The sequence below is a fragment of the Typopeltis vanoorti genome, chromosome 11 (assembly GCF_054136105.1).
Source record: "Typopeltis vanoorti isolate ZY-2024b chromosome 11, IOZ_Tvanoo_1.0, whole genome shotgun sequence".
In the NCBI taxonomy this organism is placed as follows: domain Eukaryota; kingdom Metazoa; phylum Arthropoda; class Arachnida; order Uropygi; family Thelyphonidae; genus Typopeltis; species Typopeltis vanoorti.
This window is the reverse complement of record NC_143559.1, coordinates 28,807,764-28,822,756: the sequence shown is the minus strand read 5'-3', so window position 1 is coordinate 28,822,756 and position 14,993 is coordinate 28,807,764. Positions and strand designations below refer to the sequence as shown.

Genomic DNA, 14,993 nt, shown 5'->3' with positions numbered 1-14,993 from the left:
TTCCCTAAGGACGTACTTAAGGAATTAATTTACAATGCTTAGATAAAAATATGTAGAGAGACATTTTTTCAGTATGGAATATGTCCCCCCGAACTGCGATGCTGCTCTCACAAGTTGTACCATGCTTAGCACCGAGTGATTCAAGAGTTCTTGAGGAAAACTGGCTCACCTCCTCCCTCAAAGCAAGGATAAGGTGCTGCTTGTTTTGTGGAGGGGAATTTTGAGCAACAATGCATCTCCCTGTTGCTTCCCAAATGTGTTCTATGGGGTTAAGATCTGGAGAGCATGTTAGTCACTCAATTTGATTAATATCCTCAGTCTCCAGAAGTATCTCCACTGGTCATGTATAATGTGGTGTGGCATTATTATCCATAGAAATAAATTTTTTGCCTACAGCACCACAGAACAATCAAACATGATGTTGAAGAATTTTGTTGTAATATCATTCACCAGTCATTGTCCTTTTTTTCCAGCACTTGAAGATCAGTGTACCCATTAAGCATAATGCCTGCCCACACCATGACCCCAGCACTGCTATATCTATCCTTTCAAGAACATTCTCTTGGTGGTAAGCAATACCACTTCAGATCAAGTGTCATCCAAAATCGGAGGAAAGACTAAAACGACTGTCATCTTTAAAGAGTACATTATCCCATTGGTGTCGTTTCCAATTTTTTATGGATGCAACACCACTGAAAATGTGCTCTGCAATGAGCTGTGGATAAAGGGGATGCAGACTACAGGCCTTTGGGCATATGGGCCTACTTGTCTCAGACATCTTGCCATAGTAGATTCTGCATTTTTTATTTATTCACACTCATTCACTTCATCAGTGTCTTCACACACTTGTTTGCATCCACCATAATTTCTTTAGTTCTTGAATTTATGCTTCCACCCTCTTAGTGAACAAAACTCTCTGTAGGCACCTAATTTCAGATTCATTTAAGTGCATTTCACTATCGAGCAGAAACATGTTGTTATTAATGGTTTATACTCTAATCGTTTAGATTAACTTCTATTGCTTTATATCTTTCTTTTATCCTATCGTTTGCACCTTTTGTTATAATGTTTCCTTATAGCTCACCACTAATCTTTACTTATTTTTCCTTTCTCTCTCACACATGTACGTAACTCTTTTTGTCTCTTATCAAATTAATGTATTTCTTATGATCTCTGTAGTCTTATTGGCCTTTCTATGCTCTAAACGTCAATTTATCACACTACAACCTGATGGAGTTCACCCTATAAGTATTAACACATTTATTTCTTTTGCTGCGCCAGCTAATACCTAGGATAGAAAAGATTCTTGCTCAGGGCGACCCCTTCAGAGAGATAATGATAATTTGATCAAGATTAATCTTATTCCTCTGCTTGCTTATTTCTATCTCACAGTCGTGACTCGCTTAATATATTTATACTCAGCGGTTTATCCCGCTTAGTTCGTTGATGATTTTATGAGCGGTAGTTTTGAATTCATATAACATAAGCAGATCAGGCAAGTACATGAATGAAACAATTTAATGATCTTCAAGATGATACACAATAATACGATTTAAGCAGGTTAATATGGTAGCACTCAATTTAGTTCAAAGGCTCTAATTAATGTGTACTAATCACACATACTAAATTGCAAATAACACTAATACAATCATAAAGTATAAAATTCATAGGTCATCATTATGCCATTCTGATACACGTGGCCATCAGTTAACACAATAGCACAATTTACACATTACGTTTAACAAAACGGGTGCTTAAGGGTCAAAGCTGTATAACTGAGAGGAGACCTCCACATAGCCTTTAAAGGAATGCGGAGAACCGACCAGGGCTTCTGACCTAATGTCCAATCCTCACCTTCTCGTGGTGCACCTTGTTGGGTATCTACTTTGATACTGAACGAACGAGGATGGGCTGGCAATTTGGGATTTAGCCGACCAAATTGTATTCTTATTGGTTAAACCAAAATAAAAAATGATGGTACAACATGACAAAATTTCATGCCGGCTGGGACGTTGCCCGGTTAAACAAGGCCCCCGTTGTTTTCGCCAGGGAACCAGGACGAACAGCGAAAAGTCAGCTACTGGAACAAATCTGAAAACAAACCCCAACTCAACATCACCAGAGTTAAAGATCGGTACTATCAACGTAAGAAGCCTGAATGGCAAAGAAATGGAGCTAGCTGAGGAATTAGATAAGTACCAGATCGACATAATAGGGGTGACTGAAACAAAAAAGACCAAAACTGGTGAGATCATTCTGAGCAATAAATACAAAATGTTATATTCAGGCAATGACAATCAAGGAAAAGGAGTAGCCATAGTGTTCAACACAAAATACGAGGCTAATCTTCTTGAATGGCAGTCAATCTCAAGTAGAGTAATGTGGGCAAATATGAGAATGGGGAACTGGACAATGAGACTTATTTGTGCCTATGGTCCCACAGAAGGTTCTACTAAGGTAGAAGTGGAGGAATTTTTTGAGGCTTTAGAAAAAGCAACTGACACAATGAAAAAGGAAAAGTTCGTCCTTGTTGGGGATCTAAATAGTAGAGTAGGAAATGATTGTGAGACATACAAAAATATTTTGGGAAAATTTGGAGAAAAGAGCAAAGCTAATAATAATGGCAAATATCTGTTGGATTTCTGCTCAGGACATGCACTGGTTATTACTAACACCATGTTCCAACATAAAAATGTGCACAAATTCACATGGAGAGAAGAGGCTAGGAATAAGAAAAGTCTCATTGACTATGTTATTGTTGATAGTGATGTTTTCTCCCTGGTGCAGGACACCAGAGTGTACAGAGGATTTGAAATTGGAAGTGATCCCTATTTAGTCTTGAGCAGGATAAAATTGAATTTCATATTGAAAAGAATAACATGTAAGAAAGTTTTAAAGCAAAATAAAAGTTGAGCAGCTCTCAGATTGAACTGTAGACTAAAATACAGAAATATTATTGAAAAGAAAATGAAAGAGTTTGAGAACAGGAATCAAACCTTGGAGATTCAGTGGCAAACTCTGAAGGAAACATTGATTGATTCTGCCAGAGAGGCATGTGGTGAGGTTGTGTGCAAGGATAAAAAAATCAGAACTCCCTAGTGGACACAGGAAGTTAAAGAGGCAGTGAAGGAAAAGAAGAAAGCATATCAAAAGTTCCTGGCAAATAAGTAAGCTTTTACTCTTACAGAATACAGACACAAATGTAAGAAAGCTAAACAGTGTGTAAAACTAGCTAAACAAAAGTCATGGGAGGACTTTGGCAAGAATATAGAAAATAAATATCAAGAAGGTGGCAAAATATTCTGGAGGTTGTTGAAGAAGCTTAGGAATGGAGGAAAGAGTGCTGTAAAAGGAGTTAGAGATGATAAAAAAGGTGACATGAAAATGGGAGAAAAAGATATCCTTGAAGTATGGAGTAATTACTTTGAAAAACTGCTAAATGAAACAAGCAGTGATGACAGCACAGTGATAAAAAACACTGACCAGGCATGCAGTCAGGAATACATATCCATACTTGAAGTAGAAAAAGCCATCAAAAGCTTGAAATGTGGAAAGGCAGCAGGAGTAGATGATATTAGAACAAAAATACTGAAGTATGGTGGTATAAGAGTCTTAAAGTGGCTACACTGCATAGTTCAGAAAGCCTGGACAGAGGGACGAATTCCTGATGATTGGAGTAGAGCTCTCGTAGTACCCATATATAAAAAAGGAAATAAAACTGAATGTGAGAATTACAGAGGTATTTCTCTACTGAGTGTTCCTGGCAAAATCTATGCAAGTATACTTGAGAAACGGATGAGAAGAATTGTGGAAGAAAATCTTGGTGAAGGACAATCTGGATTCAGGCCAAATAGAGGCTGTCAGGATCAGATCTTCACTTTACTACAAATAGTCGAGAAAGCATGGGAATATAACAAAGATCTGTATTTAAGTTTTGTCGAATTGGAAAAGGCATATGACAAGGTGCCAAGAGAGAAGCTATTCAATACGCTGCAGTTATATGGTGTCAATGGGGCATTATATCAAGCAATACTTAGTTTTATTTGAGTTGTGAGTCAGCAGTTAGAATTGAAGGAAGTACAGGAAGATGGTTTAATGTTAAATCTGGTGTAAGACAAGGATCTACATTATCCCCTCTGTTATTCATTATCTATATGGATCACATTATGAAGGAATGTGGTATTAAACCTGATATCAAAATTGGAGATGTTAATGTCAGCTCTTTGCTTTATGTGGATGATGTTACACTTCTAAATAAATCTGCTAGAAGTCTGCACGATTCTCTGACTAAATTGAATAGCTGTTGTAATAGATATGGTATGAAGGTCAGCAATAAAAAGACAAAGACAATGAAAATAGGCAGAATCATTGAAAATGTCAACTGTGTTGTGAATGGAGAACCTGTGGAACAAGTAAAGCATTTCAGCTACTTAGGCACAATTTTTACTGAAGATGGTAAACTAAATATAGAAATAGACAACAGAATCAGCAAAGCTGGTATCGTGGGAAGTCAATTGAATAAATTCATATGGAATAAGAAAGAAATTAGTCGGAACACTAAATTAGCTGTATACAAGACTGTGTTCAAACCAATTTTAACTTATGGATCTGAGAGATGGGTCAGAAGTAAAACACTTGACCAAAGACTAGAGACCGCAGATATGAGAGTCCTGAGAAAGATTAGAGGCGTGAACAGATGGCATCAATGGCAATATCATATTAAAAATGAGGATATTAGGAAAGAACTTGACATTATCAGCATCCAGGAATGCGTTAGCAGAGCTAATCTCAGGTGGTATGGTCACTTAAATAGAATGGGAGAGGAAAGATTAGCAAAACAAGTGTTCTCTGCCAGGTTGGCAGGAAAACGACCCAGAGGAAGACCAAGATATAGGTGGATTGATACGGTACAAAGTGCCTTAGACGATAGAAATATAAGATCTGATAATGTTGGAGTCTTGACATGTAACAGACTGATTTGGAGGAAAATTGTAGATAGGAAGTTAGTAATGATGTAATTTTTTCATGTAGTACTGTCATATCCTGTACACCCCTTGAGGGTACATGGCAGGAATTTGATGATGATGAGTTTAACAAAATCAGATATCTACTTGGCCTCGTGGGCTAACAAATCTTAACAGTGCTTCGGACCTATGCCTAGTTGTAGGCTACTCTTACAGTTCCTTAAGTTCAGTCCAATATAAATGTCCTCACAAGGAATTCACACTCTTCTATAACTGGAATTAGTATTTCAAAAGTCTACATTACCATGTCTGTCCTTGAATTCTTAAGACTTGTTCCTGCCTTGTCTGGTCATCAAGGCCTTCAATGTAGTCGCTTTAGAGGATATCTTCCGAAGATCTGTGCGAGTAGAATCTCCGCGAGAGACCGGGGTTGGCAAGGTGACATCGCCTTGATTGGAACGGCATCAATTTGGTTTGTCTGTTGCACGACATCGCTCAGCTATCCAGTGCACGGATATAGCTTGGCACAATACCAACACTACGACAGACGATCCAAATGCCTTCCGCGATAAGCCAGGAACTTCCCCCGACGACGACAAGCTCGACCGCTCTCCGAGAGATCAGGAACTAGGAATCCAAAAAAAAAAAAGATCTGGAATTGTGCTTGCAAGGCCTTTTTGTTTAACTCTTTTCTCTCGGCAAATCTCGAACTTCGCGATTCGCGCCAACGCTGTCACATGTGCTAACGTCGATCACCTTAGCTCCCTCTATTTATTTTCGCACGTGTGTCTCCCCTCCTTTCTTGGAAGATGCTTAGGTTTCCTTTTCCAATACTTCTCTCCCTTTCTTCTTTTCCACAATGCAGGATGGCAAAAGTGACCCTTGAACACTGACTCATAGGCTTTGCTAATTTAGTACTAGAGACTGGCTTTTTCAAATGGATTTGCCAGCTTACATGGATATCTATAACTGGTTCACGCTTAATACATATTATATATAAAATATAAAAGCTTATTATACAAATTCATGAAATTTCTAAATTTTAAGTGTTTTGTACTTGTAAACAGCTTGCACTTGTCCTATTGCCAATGTTCCATATTCTCTGCCTGAATTGTATTGAGGTTGTGACCTGAATAATTTACATTAAACATATCTTAGCCCTTTCAGGACACAACAATGTACAGTAAACAAGGAAGATATAGGCAGATTGATGTTTTAAGATGTGAATATACAGAAGAACATTGAGTAGAGTAATGTGGGCAAATATGAGAATGGGGAACTGGACAATGAGACTTATTTGTGCCTATGGTCCCACAAAAGGTTCTACTAAGGTAGAAGTGGAGGAATTTTTTGAGGCTTTAGAAAAAGCAACTGACACAATGAAAAAGGAAAAGTTGGTCCTAGTTGGGGATCTAAATAGTAGCGTAGGAAATGATTGTGAGACATACAAAAATATTTTGGGAAAATTTGGAGAAAAGAGCAAAGCTAATAATAATGGCAAATATCTGTTGGATTTCTGCTCAGGACATGGACTGGTTATTACTAACACCATGTTCCAACATAAAAATGTGCACAAATTCACATGGAGAGAAGAGGCTAGGAATAAGAAAAGTCTCATTGACTATGTTATTGTTGATAGTGATGTTTTCTCCCTGGTGCAGGACACCAGAGTGTACAGAGGATTTGAAATTGGAAGTGATCACTATTTAGTCTTGAGCAGGATAAAATTGAATTTCATATTGAAAAGAATAACATGTAAGAAAGTTTTAAAGCGGATAAAAGTTGGGCAGCTCTCAGATGTGAACTGTAGACTAATAAAATACACAAAGATTATTGAAGAAAAAATGAAAGAGTTTGAGAACAGGAATCAAACCTTGGAGATTCAATGGCAAACTCTGAAGAAAACATTGATTGATTCTGCCAGAGAGGCATGTGGTGAGGTTGTGTGCAAGGATAAAAAAATCAGAACTCCCTGGTGGACACAGGAAGTTAAAGAGGCAGTGAAAGAAAAGAAGAAAGCATATCAAAAGTTCCTGGCAAATAAGTCAGCTTTTACTCTTACAGAATACAGACACAAATGTAAGAAAGCTAAACAGTGTGTAAAACTAGCTAAACAAAAGTCATGGGAGGACTTTGGCAAGAATATAGAAAATAAATATCAAGAAGGTGGCAAAATATTCTGGAGGTTGTTGAAGAAGCTTAGGAATGGAGGAAAGAGTGCTGTAAAAGGAATTAGAGATGATAAAGGTGAAATGAAAACAGGAGAAAAAGATATCCTTGAAGTATGGAGTAATTACTTTGAAAAACTGCTAAATGAAACAAGCAGTGATGACAGCACAGTGATAAAAAACACTGACCAGGCATGCAGTCAGGAATACATATCCATACTTGAAGTAGAAAAAGCCATCAAAGGCATGAAATGTGGAAAGGCAGCAGGAGTAGATGATATTCGACCAGAAATGCTGAAGTATGGTGGTATAAAAGTCTTACAGTGGCTGCACTGCATAGTTCAGAAAGCCTGGACAGAGGGACGAATTCCCGATGATTGGAGTAGAGCTCTCATAGTACTCATATATAAAAAGGGAAATAAAACTGAATGTGAGAATTACAGAGGTATTTCCCTACTGAGTGTTCCTGGCAAGATCTATGCAAGTATACTTGAGAAACGGTTGAGAAGAATTGTGGAAGAAAAGCTTGGTGAAGAACAAGCTGGATTCAGGCCAAATAGAGGCTGTCAGGATCAGATCTTCACTTTACGACAAATAGTCGAGAAAGCATGGGAATATAACAAAGATCTGTATTTAAGTTTTGTCGATTTGGAAAAGGCATATGACAAGGTGCCAAGAGAGAAGCTATTCAATACGCTGCAGTTATATGGTGTCAATGGGGCATTATATCAAGCAATACTTAGTCTTTATTTGAGTTGTGAGTCAGCAATTAGAATTGAAGGAAGTACAGGAAGATGCTGTTTAATGTTAAATCTGGTGTGAGACATGGATGTACATTATCCCCTCTGTTATTCATTATCTATATGGATCACATTATGAAGGAATGTGGTATTAAACCTGATATCAAAATTGGAGATGTTAATGTCAGCTCTTTGCTTTATGCGGATGATGTTATACTTCTAAATAAATCCGCTACAAGTCTGCAAGATTCTCTGACTAAATTGAATAGCTGTTGTAATAGATATGGTATGAAGGTCAGCAATAAAAAGACAAAGACAATGAAAATAGGCAGAATCATTGAAAATGTCAACTGTGTTGTGAATGGAGAACCTGTGGAACAAGTAAAACATTTCAGCTACTTAGGCACAATTTTTACTGAAGATGGTAAACTAAATATAGAAATAGACAACAGAATCAGCAAAGCTGGTATGGTGGGAAGTCAATTGAATAAATTCATATGGAATAAGAAAGAAATTAGTCGGAACACTAATTAGCTGTATACAAGACTGTGTTCAAACCAATTTTAACTTATGGATCTGAGAGCTGGGTCAGAAGTAAAACACTTGACCAAAGACTAGAGACCGCAGATATGAGAATCCTGAGAAAGATTAGAGGCGTGAACAGATGGCATCAATGGCAATATCATATTAAAAATGAGGATATTAGGAAAGAACTTGACATTGTCAGCATCCAGGAATGCGTTAGCAGAGCTAATCTCAGATGGTATGGTCACTTAAATAGAATGGGAGAGGAAAGATTAGCAAAACAAATGTTCTCTGCCAGGTTGGCAGGAAAATGACCCAGAGGAAGACCAAGATATAGGTGGATTGATACGGTACAAAGTGCCTTAGACGATAGAAATATAAGATCTGATAATGTTGGAGTCTTGACAAGTAACAGACTGATTTGGAGGAAAATTGTAGATAGGAAGTTAGTAATGATGTAATTTTTTCATATAGTACTGTCATATCCTGTACACCCCTTGAGGGTACATGGCAGGAATTTGATGATGATGATCATGATGAGAAGAACATTGAAGATATCAGCATTGCACAAATCTTTCCATCCATCAAACTCAGGCCATAGGTCCACAGACTGTACATCATTCCTTGTGCACAAGCTACATACTGATTCATTAGCTATCATTGCCCTCCTTCTCAGTTTGCCTCTATCATAGCATGGCAGCAGACTCTGAAACTTCATTTCTCGCTCTTCTTTTTTGCTTCTTCCAATAACTCTCACATTCTCCCTCATACAGTACTTCACCTCTCAGGTCATGTTCCAGCCAAAACAATCAATTCTTTCACCTTCACTTTTTTGCATTCTAACAGCATTACTAATATTATGAATTTTTGCACCAGGGAAACAAGATTTTGTAGTTCTTTCATGATGTACCCCCATTTTTTTGTACAGCAAGTTAATTGTTATACTTATTTAAGACATTTAATTACAGAAGATGAAAAATATGATAGAGATTGCAAAATCATCCTTTCAGCAGAATGAAAAACATACTAAAATCAAGAGAAATAAGCAAAAATACTAGATTAAGAATGATTAAATGCTTCATTTGATCTACCTTTTCACTGTCGAGCAGAAACATGTACAGTAAACAAGGAAGATATAAGTGGCTTGATGTTTTAAGATGTGAATATACAGAACACTGAAGATACCATATATCCAAAAGTTTTGGAGATGATGGGTACTAAAATGGAACTAATAAAGCACATGCATCAAATAAAAATATCATATATGAGTCATATTGTGAGGCATAAAAGTCTTTGAAAAGATATATTAGAGGGAAGAATTAGGAGAAAGCAAAAGAAAGGAAGATGACAGAATATTCAAAGACAGAAACATATGGCAATACATAATATCTGACCTTCCTGGATGGAAACAAGAGAAGACAGGACTTGTCTATAGTTTTCTTCCCAAGTGGTGGATACTTTGCCTTCTTATTTTGTTCAGTTATAATTTTACTGCTCATTTACCACTTGGACAGAAAGATTAGTTAATTTACACACATGAATGCATGGACTCAACAAATTATGCTAAGCTGTATTTGCCATGCAAAAAATGTACTGACCCAAGGACCTCCCCTCCCCTATTTAATTAATAATACAACCCGGTAAGTCAGTAGGTTCCATAAAATCATTAATGGTGCTATACTGTGATTTTAAGAAGTTAGGATATTTTTTATTCAATGAAAAAAAAAAGGTTTCATTCAGTTTGAAGCTACTTTCCAGCTAGCAAAATCTACTTGCCACATGAGAGTGGATGAGCATATATATAAAGTTAAATATTTACTGTTAATATTTGAGGAATCCTATAATGTTTATATTTTTAATTGTATTTTTTTTTTTTAATATAGATAACTTTCCTGGTAAAGAATTACAGGGAAATCCTTATCACTCATTACCTAAAGAAATTGTATACACATCTCCTCCAACTGTATGGAAAAATAAAGATCAGTCAGTTGTATCTGATGAGAGTAAGTCAGTGTCAATGCTTAATTTTTAAGGAAAAATCTTAGATTCATTTAAAAACAAGCACAGTATGTTATATGTTATGTAATACAGGAAAATGCAAAATTTATGTAATTATTTTTTAGATAAATATGTGTTATGATAAATGCATGGTGGTCTCACATGGGACGATGAACTTCATATTCCACCTAACGATAATCACAAGCATCCATGTACATAGCAGGATTCGAACCCACAGCCTGTTAGATGGAGAGTGGATACACTAACCACTCAGCCAACCAAGTAGGCTAGTTAAAGTCCTGACTACAGTGTCTGAGTTTGCTATTGTGAGAATCCACTGTAATTTTACGCTTGCGCGCGTGTGTGAATGAATGAATGAATGAATCCCATCTATCAGAGGCTGCGATCAGTAGTCAAGACTCTTAAACTAGTTTGTTACAGTGAACAAGATATTGTTCAGAATAATGACTTTCACTGATGAGAGCTCAATAAAGATCAAAACTGGTCTAGGTAGTGGTCCTTCTCATAATGCTTAGCATTATACACACATACACACACACTTAAGGATGAGTGCTTTGCATTATTGAATAGATACCAAGGCAGTTGATGTGAAGTCATTAACCTCTATGTACAAGTAGCCCAGTCTTGAAGATACTTCATGAGCAGACTTTGTTGGCTTATACCGTAGTCCACCTCCTCCCCTTATCTGCAGGTTTGCTCTCAGTTTGACTTACGAAACTTTCATAGTTTCTACAAACATTTGTCTTTGAAATAATGTTGGATCTAATATTCACTTTGCCTATGTAATTTTACATCGCCAAAATGAAGCTGCATGGCTCTTTCTTTTAATAATAGACAATTCATAAGTTTTAAATTAGGTGCCGTTCTGAGTAGTTCTCGGTTATCAAATCAACTATTGCAGTTCTTATGTTCAAGTAACCCTTATTTTACTTAACGTCCCCCAAAGCACAAGAGTAGTAATGCTGGCAATTTGGATATGCCAAAGAGTAGCCATAAAGTGCTTATTTTAAGTGAAAAAGGTGAAAGATCTTGACTTCATAAAATGAATAAATAAATAATAAAAAAAATGTATGCTGAGGTTGCTAAGATTCCATTCACATTCAGATAGCTTTTATTATAGTATATTGTTATAATTGTTCTATTTTGTTATTAGTTATTGTTGTTAATCTCTTACTGTGCCTAATTTATAAATTAAACTTTATCATGGCTATGAATGTATGGGAAAAAAACACAGTATATATATAAGATTGAATACTATCTGGGGTTTCAGGAATCCACAGAGTGTCTTGGAACGTATCCCCCCTGTAGATAAGGGGGGGAGACTATGGTATTCGAATAAAGGATTAAACCAAGAATATGATTTCTTGCATCTTATTATAGTGAACAAAGTAACTTTTTTCTTCTGATCCACAAAAGTGGGATTGTAACCTGTAGGTTGCAAAATAGTTATGCTTCTGCTCAACCAGGTAAATCAATAAAGAAAAGTTCATAATGCTTCTTCAGTCACCTTTTGCTGTTATTTATTTATTTAGCATTTGGCTAAGAAGAATACATGCATATGCTACCACACACACACACACACACACACACACACACACAAAAAAAAATCACATACAAGACAACAAAACATAAAAGAATACAATAGTGTGAAGTGACACTGTAGTATATTATTATTATTATTATTCGTGACTCCTCCAAGGAGTCCGAAGACTCATCGCAGGAGGACACCTACAACTGTCTCAACCACTACACTGAACCTCTACTATGAATCATCTCCATCATACCTTAGTATATGCATATAAAAATATACAAATAAGCATAAAATTAAAATTGAATGTCTAAGTTCAACAACCAGTCAACAGCATCAGTGGAAACTATTATAAAGTCAGATACTGGTTCCATGAAGGCTCTGTGAGGACAGTCAGATGTGATAAGTTGTATAGTTTGGTTATCCTCACCACAGTCACAAGATGAGTTTGGTCTTATTCCCCAAGTAAATAAGGAAGCTCTGCACCTACCATGGTTGATGCAAACCCTGTTTAGGGAGGTCCATATTTTTCAAGGTAGGTTGAACCCTGTTGGAGGGCTGATTTGGTTAAAGACAGTCTGCCAGATTACCACTGCTTTGGCAGTCCATTCCGTCTGCCATGCTATTGTTGTATCATAGCCCTCAGTGGCAAGTTGTTGTGCCGTTATAATAGGCAGGTGTCTTGGCTTAAACATCTGCAATGTAAAGTTGTCAATATCAGTGTATAGGAAGCAGTGGCTTCTGGCAATTTTGTTATATTCACGAATAAGGTTGTCTTGGTGTCGTAGTCGTGGCGGTTGTTTGTGGCTCAGAACTGGTAGCCAATATGCTTGCTCATATCATCATCATACCAATAGCCAATGGCTTGCTCATATCATCATCTAGAAACTACCTGTATTGTTCTATTAGGTAGAATAGTGTTGATTAGATGGGTCATTTTTTTACATTTCAGTATTTTAAGGAGCTTGTAGATTATTCCGTTCCTCCATACGGTGTCATATGCAGCCATCAAATCTATAAAGACTGCACCAGTTTTAAGGCATTTTTTGAAACCATATTCTATATGTGTCGTTAGGGCCAAACCTTGATCTTCACAGTTGTGCCCAGGCCTGAAACCAGCCTGAACCATTCATTTTTCAGACAGACACTGAGCAGTGCTATAGGTCTATAGCTTTCAGGTTTATCAGCAGGCTTTCCAGGTTTCAAAATGGCTATTATCTTTGATTTTTTTAATTCTGCTGGTAATCTACCACTCTGTAGAATATTAGAAAAGAATTTTGTCAGCCATTCCACTGTATTTGGTCCAGAGTTTTTTAAAAACTCAGGGTGAATATTATCAAATCCATTCACTTTACCAGTTTTCACTCCCTGGAGTGCAGCTAGAAGTTCTTTAATGGATTCGATAGATTGCTCGCTTCAGAACAATTTTCTTTAAGTCTGGTCAATTCCTTTCGAACTATTTTAGTGTAGTTTTTTTCTGATTTAGCTCTGGACAGGGACAGATTCACTATCCGATTGACCATACAGTTGGCACTAACAGCAGCTTTTGCATTGGGGCGATGGGAATTACCACCCAACTTTTTAAGGAGGCTCTATGCCTTCCTGCTTGAGTGTTTAAAGTTCAGCCTTTCCATGGTTTCAATCCATTTGTTCTTTCTAGCCTCATTTAAGCTGTCAATAAGATCATCTGCAACATCCACACGCCCACTATTCAGAAAGTCATTATAAAGTGCTTTGCTGGTTTTCCTTTAACTTAGGGATGTGTTTTTTGGCTGTAGAAATGACTATTTTCACAAATCTTCAGTAGTTATAAGGTTATAGTGGAATCCAGTGCACGTTTTTATCTAGATCTGATGAAAAACTGTTCCAGTTTGTCTTGGCCTTTCCAGTTTACCTTTTGCTGTAGCAAACACTTATGAATGTAAGTTTTCTCTTACAAACTATTACTTTTGCTGTTGTGATACTGGACTGTATTTTCTACAACCTTTCCTCCCTGAAACTCTTACAAAAGATTTCTGTCGGTTTACTGCGTTAACTTATAGTTAAAGATACAGGCATACGGGCTTCATAGCATGAGATGCATCATCATCAAATTCCTGCCATGTACCCTCAAGGGGTGTACAGGATATGATAGTACTACATTAAAAAAATTACATCATTACTAATTTCCTATCTACAATTTTCCTCCAAATCAGTCTGTTACTTGTCAAGACTCCAACATTATCAGATCTTATATTTCTATCATCTAAGGCATTTTGTACTGTATCAATCCACCTATATCTTGGTCTTCCTCTGGGTCATTTTCCTGCCAACCTGGCAGAGAACACTTGTTTTGCTAATCTTTCTGCCCATTCTGCTTAAGTGACCATACCACCTGAGATTAGCTCTGCTAATGCATTCCTGGATTCTGACAATGTCAAGTTCTTTCATAATATCCTCGTTTTTAATATGATATTGCCATTGATGCCATCTGTTCACGCCTCTAATCTTTCTCAGGACTCTCATATCTGTGGTCTGTAGTCTTTGGTCAAGTGTTTTACTTCTGACCCAGCTCACAGATCCATAAGTTAAAACTGGTTTGAACACTGTCTTGTATACTGCTAATTTAGTGTTCCGACTAATTTCTCTCTTATTCCATATGAATTTATTCAACTGACTTCCCACCATACCAGCTTTACTGATTCTGTTGTCTATTTCCTTATTTAATTTACCGTCTTCAGAAAAAATCGTGCCTAAATAGCTGAAATGTTTTACTTGTTCCACAGGTTCTCCATTCACAACACAGTTGACATTTTCAATGATTCTGCCTATTTTCATTGTCTTTGTCTTTTTATTGCTGACCTTCATACCATATCTATTACAACAGCTATTCAATTTAGTCAGAGAATCTTGCAGACTTGAAGCGGATTTATTTAGAAGTATAACATCATCCGCATAAAGCAAAGAGCTGACATTAACATCTCCAATTTTGATATCGTGTTTAATACCATTTTCTTTCATAATGTGGTTCATATAGATAATGAATAACAGAGGGGATATGTACATCCTT

The 14,993-nt window shown here is 36.8% G+C and overlaps 1 protein-coding gene across 2 annotated transcripts in view; it reads left to right on the top strand.

The window, feature by feature from the left end:
- LOC150101404 (uncharacterized) overlaps window positions 1-14,993 on the top strand; it is a 159,903-nt gene that overhangs the window by 117,992 nt on the left and 26,918 nt on the right. For both annotated transcript variants that reach the window (XM_090401035.1, XM_090401034.1), the window contains one exon: window positions 10,281-10,400. In XM_090401035.1, coding sequence (XP_090257161.1) covers window positions 10,281-10,400 — 120 coding nt within the window. The remainder of the gene's footprint in view (window positions 1-10,280; window positions 10,401-14,993) is intronic.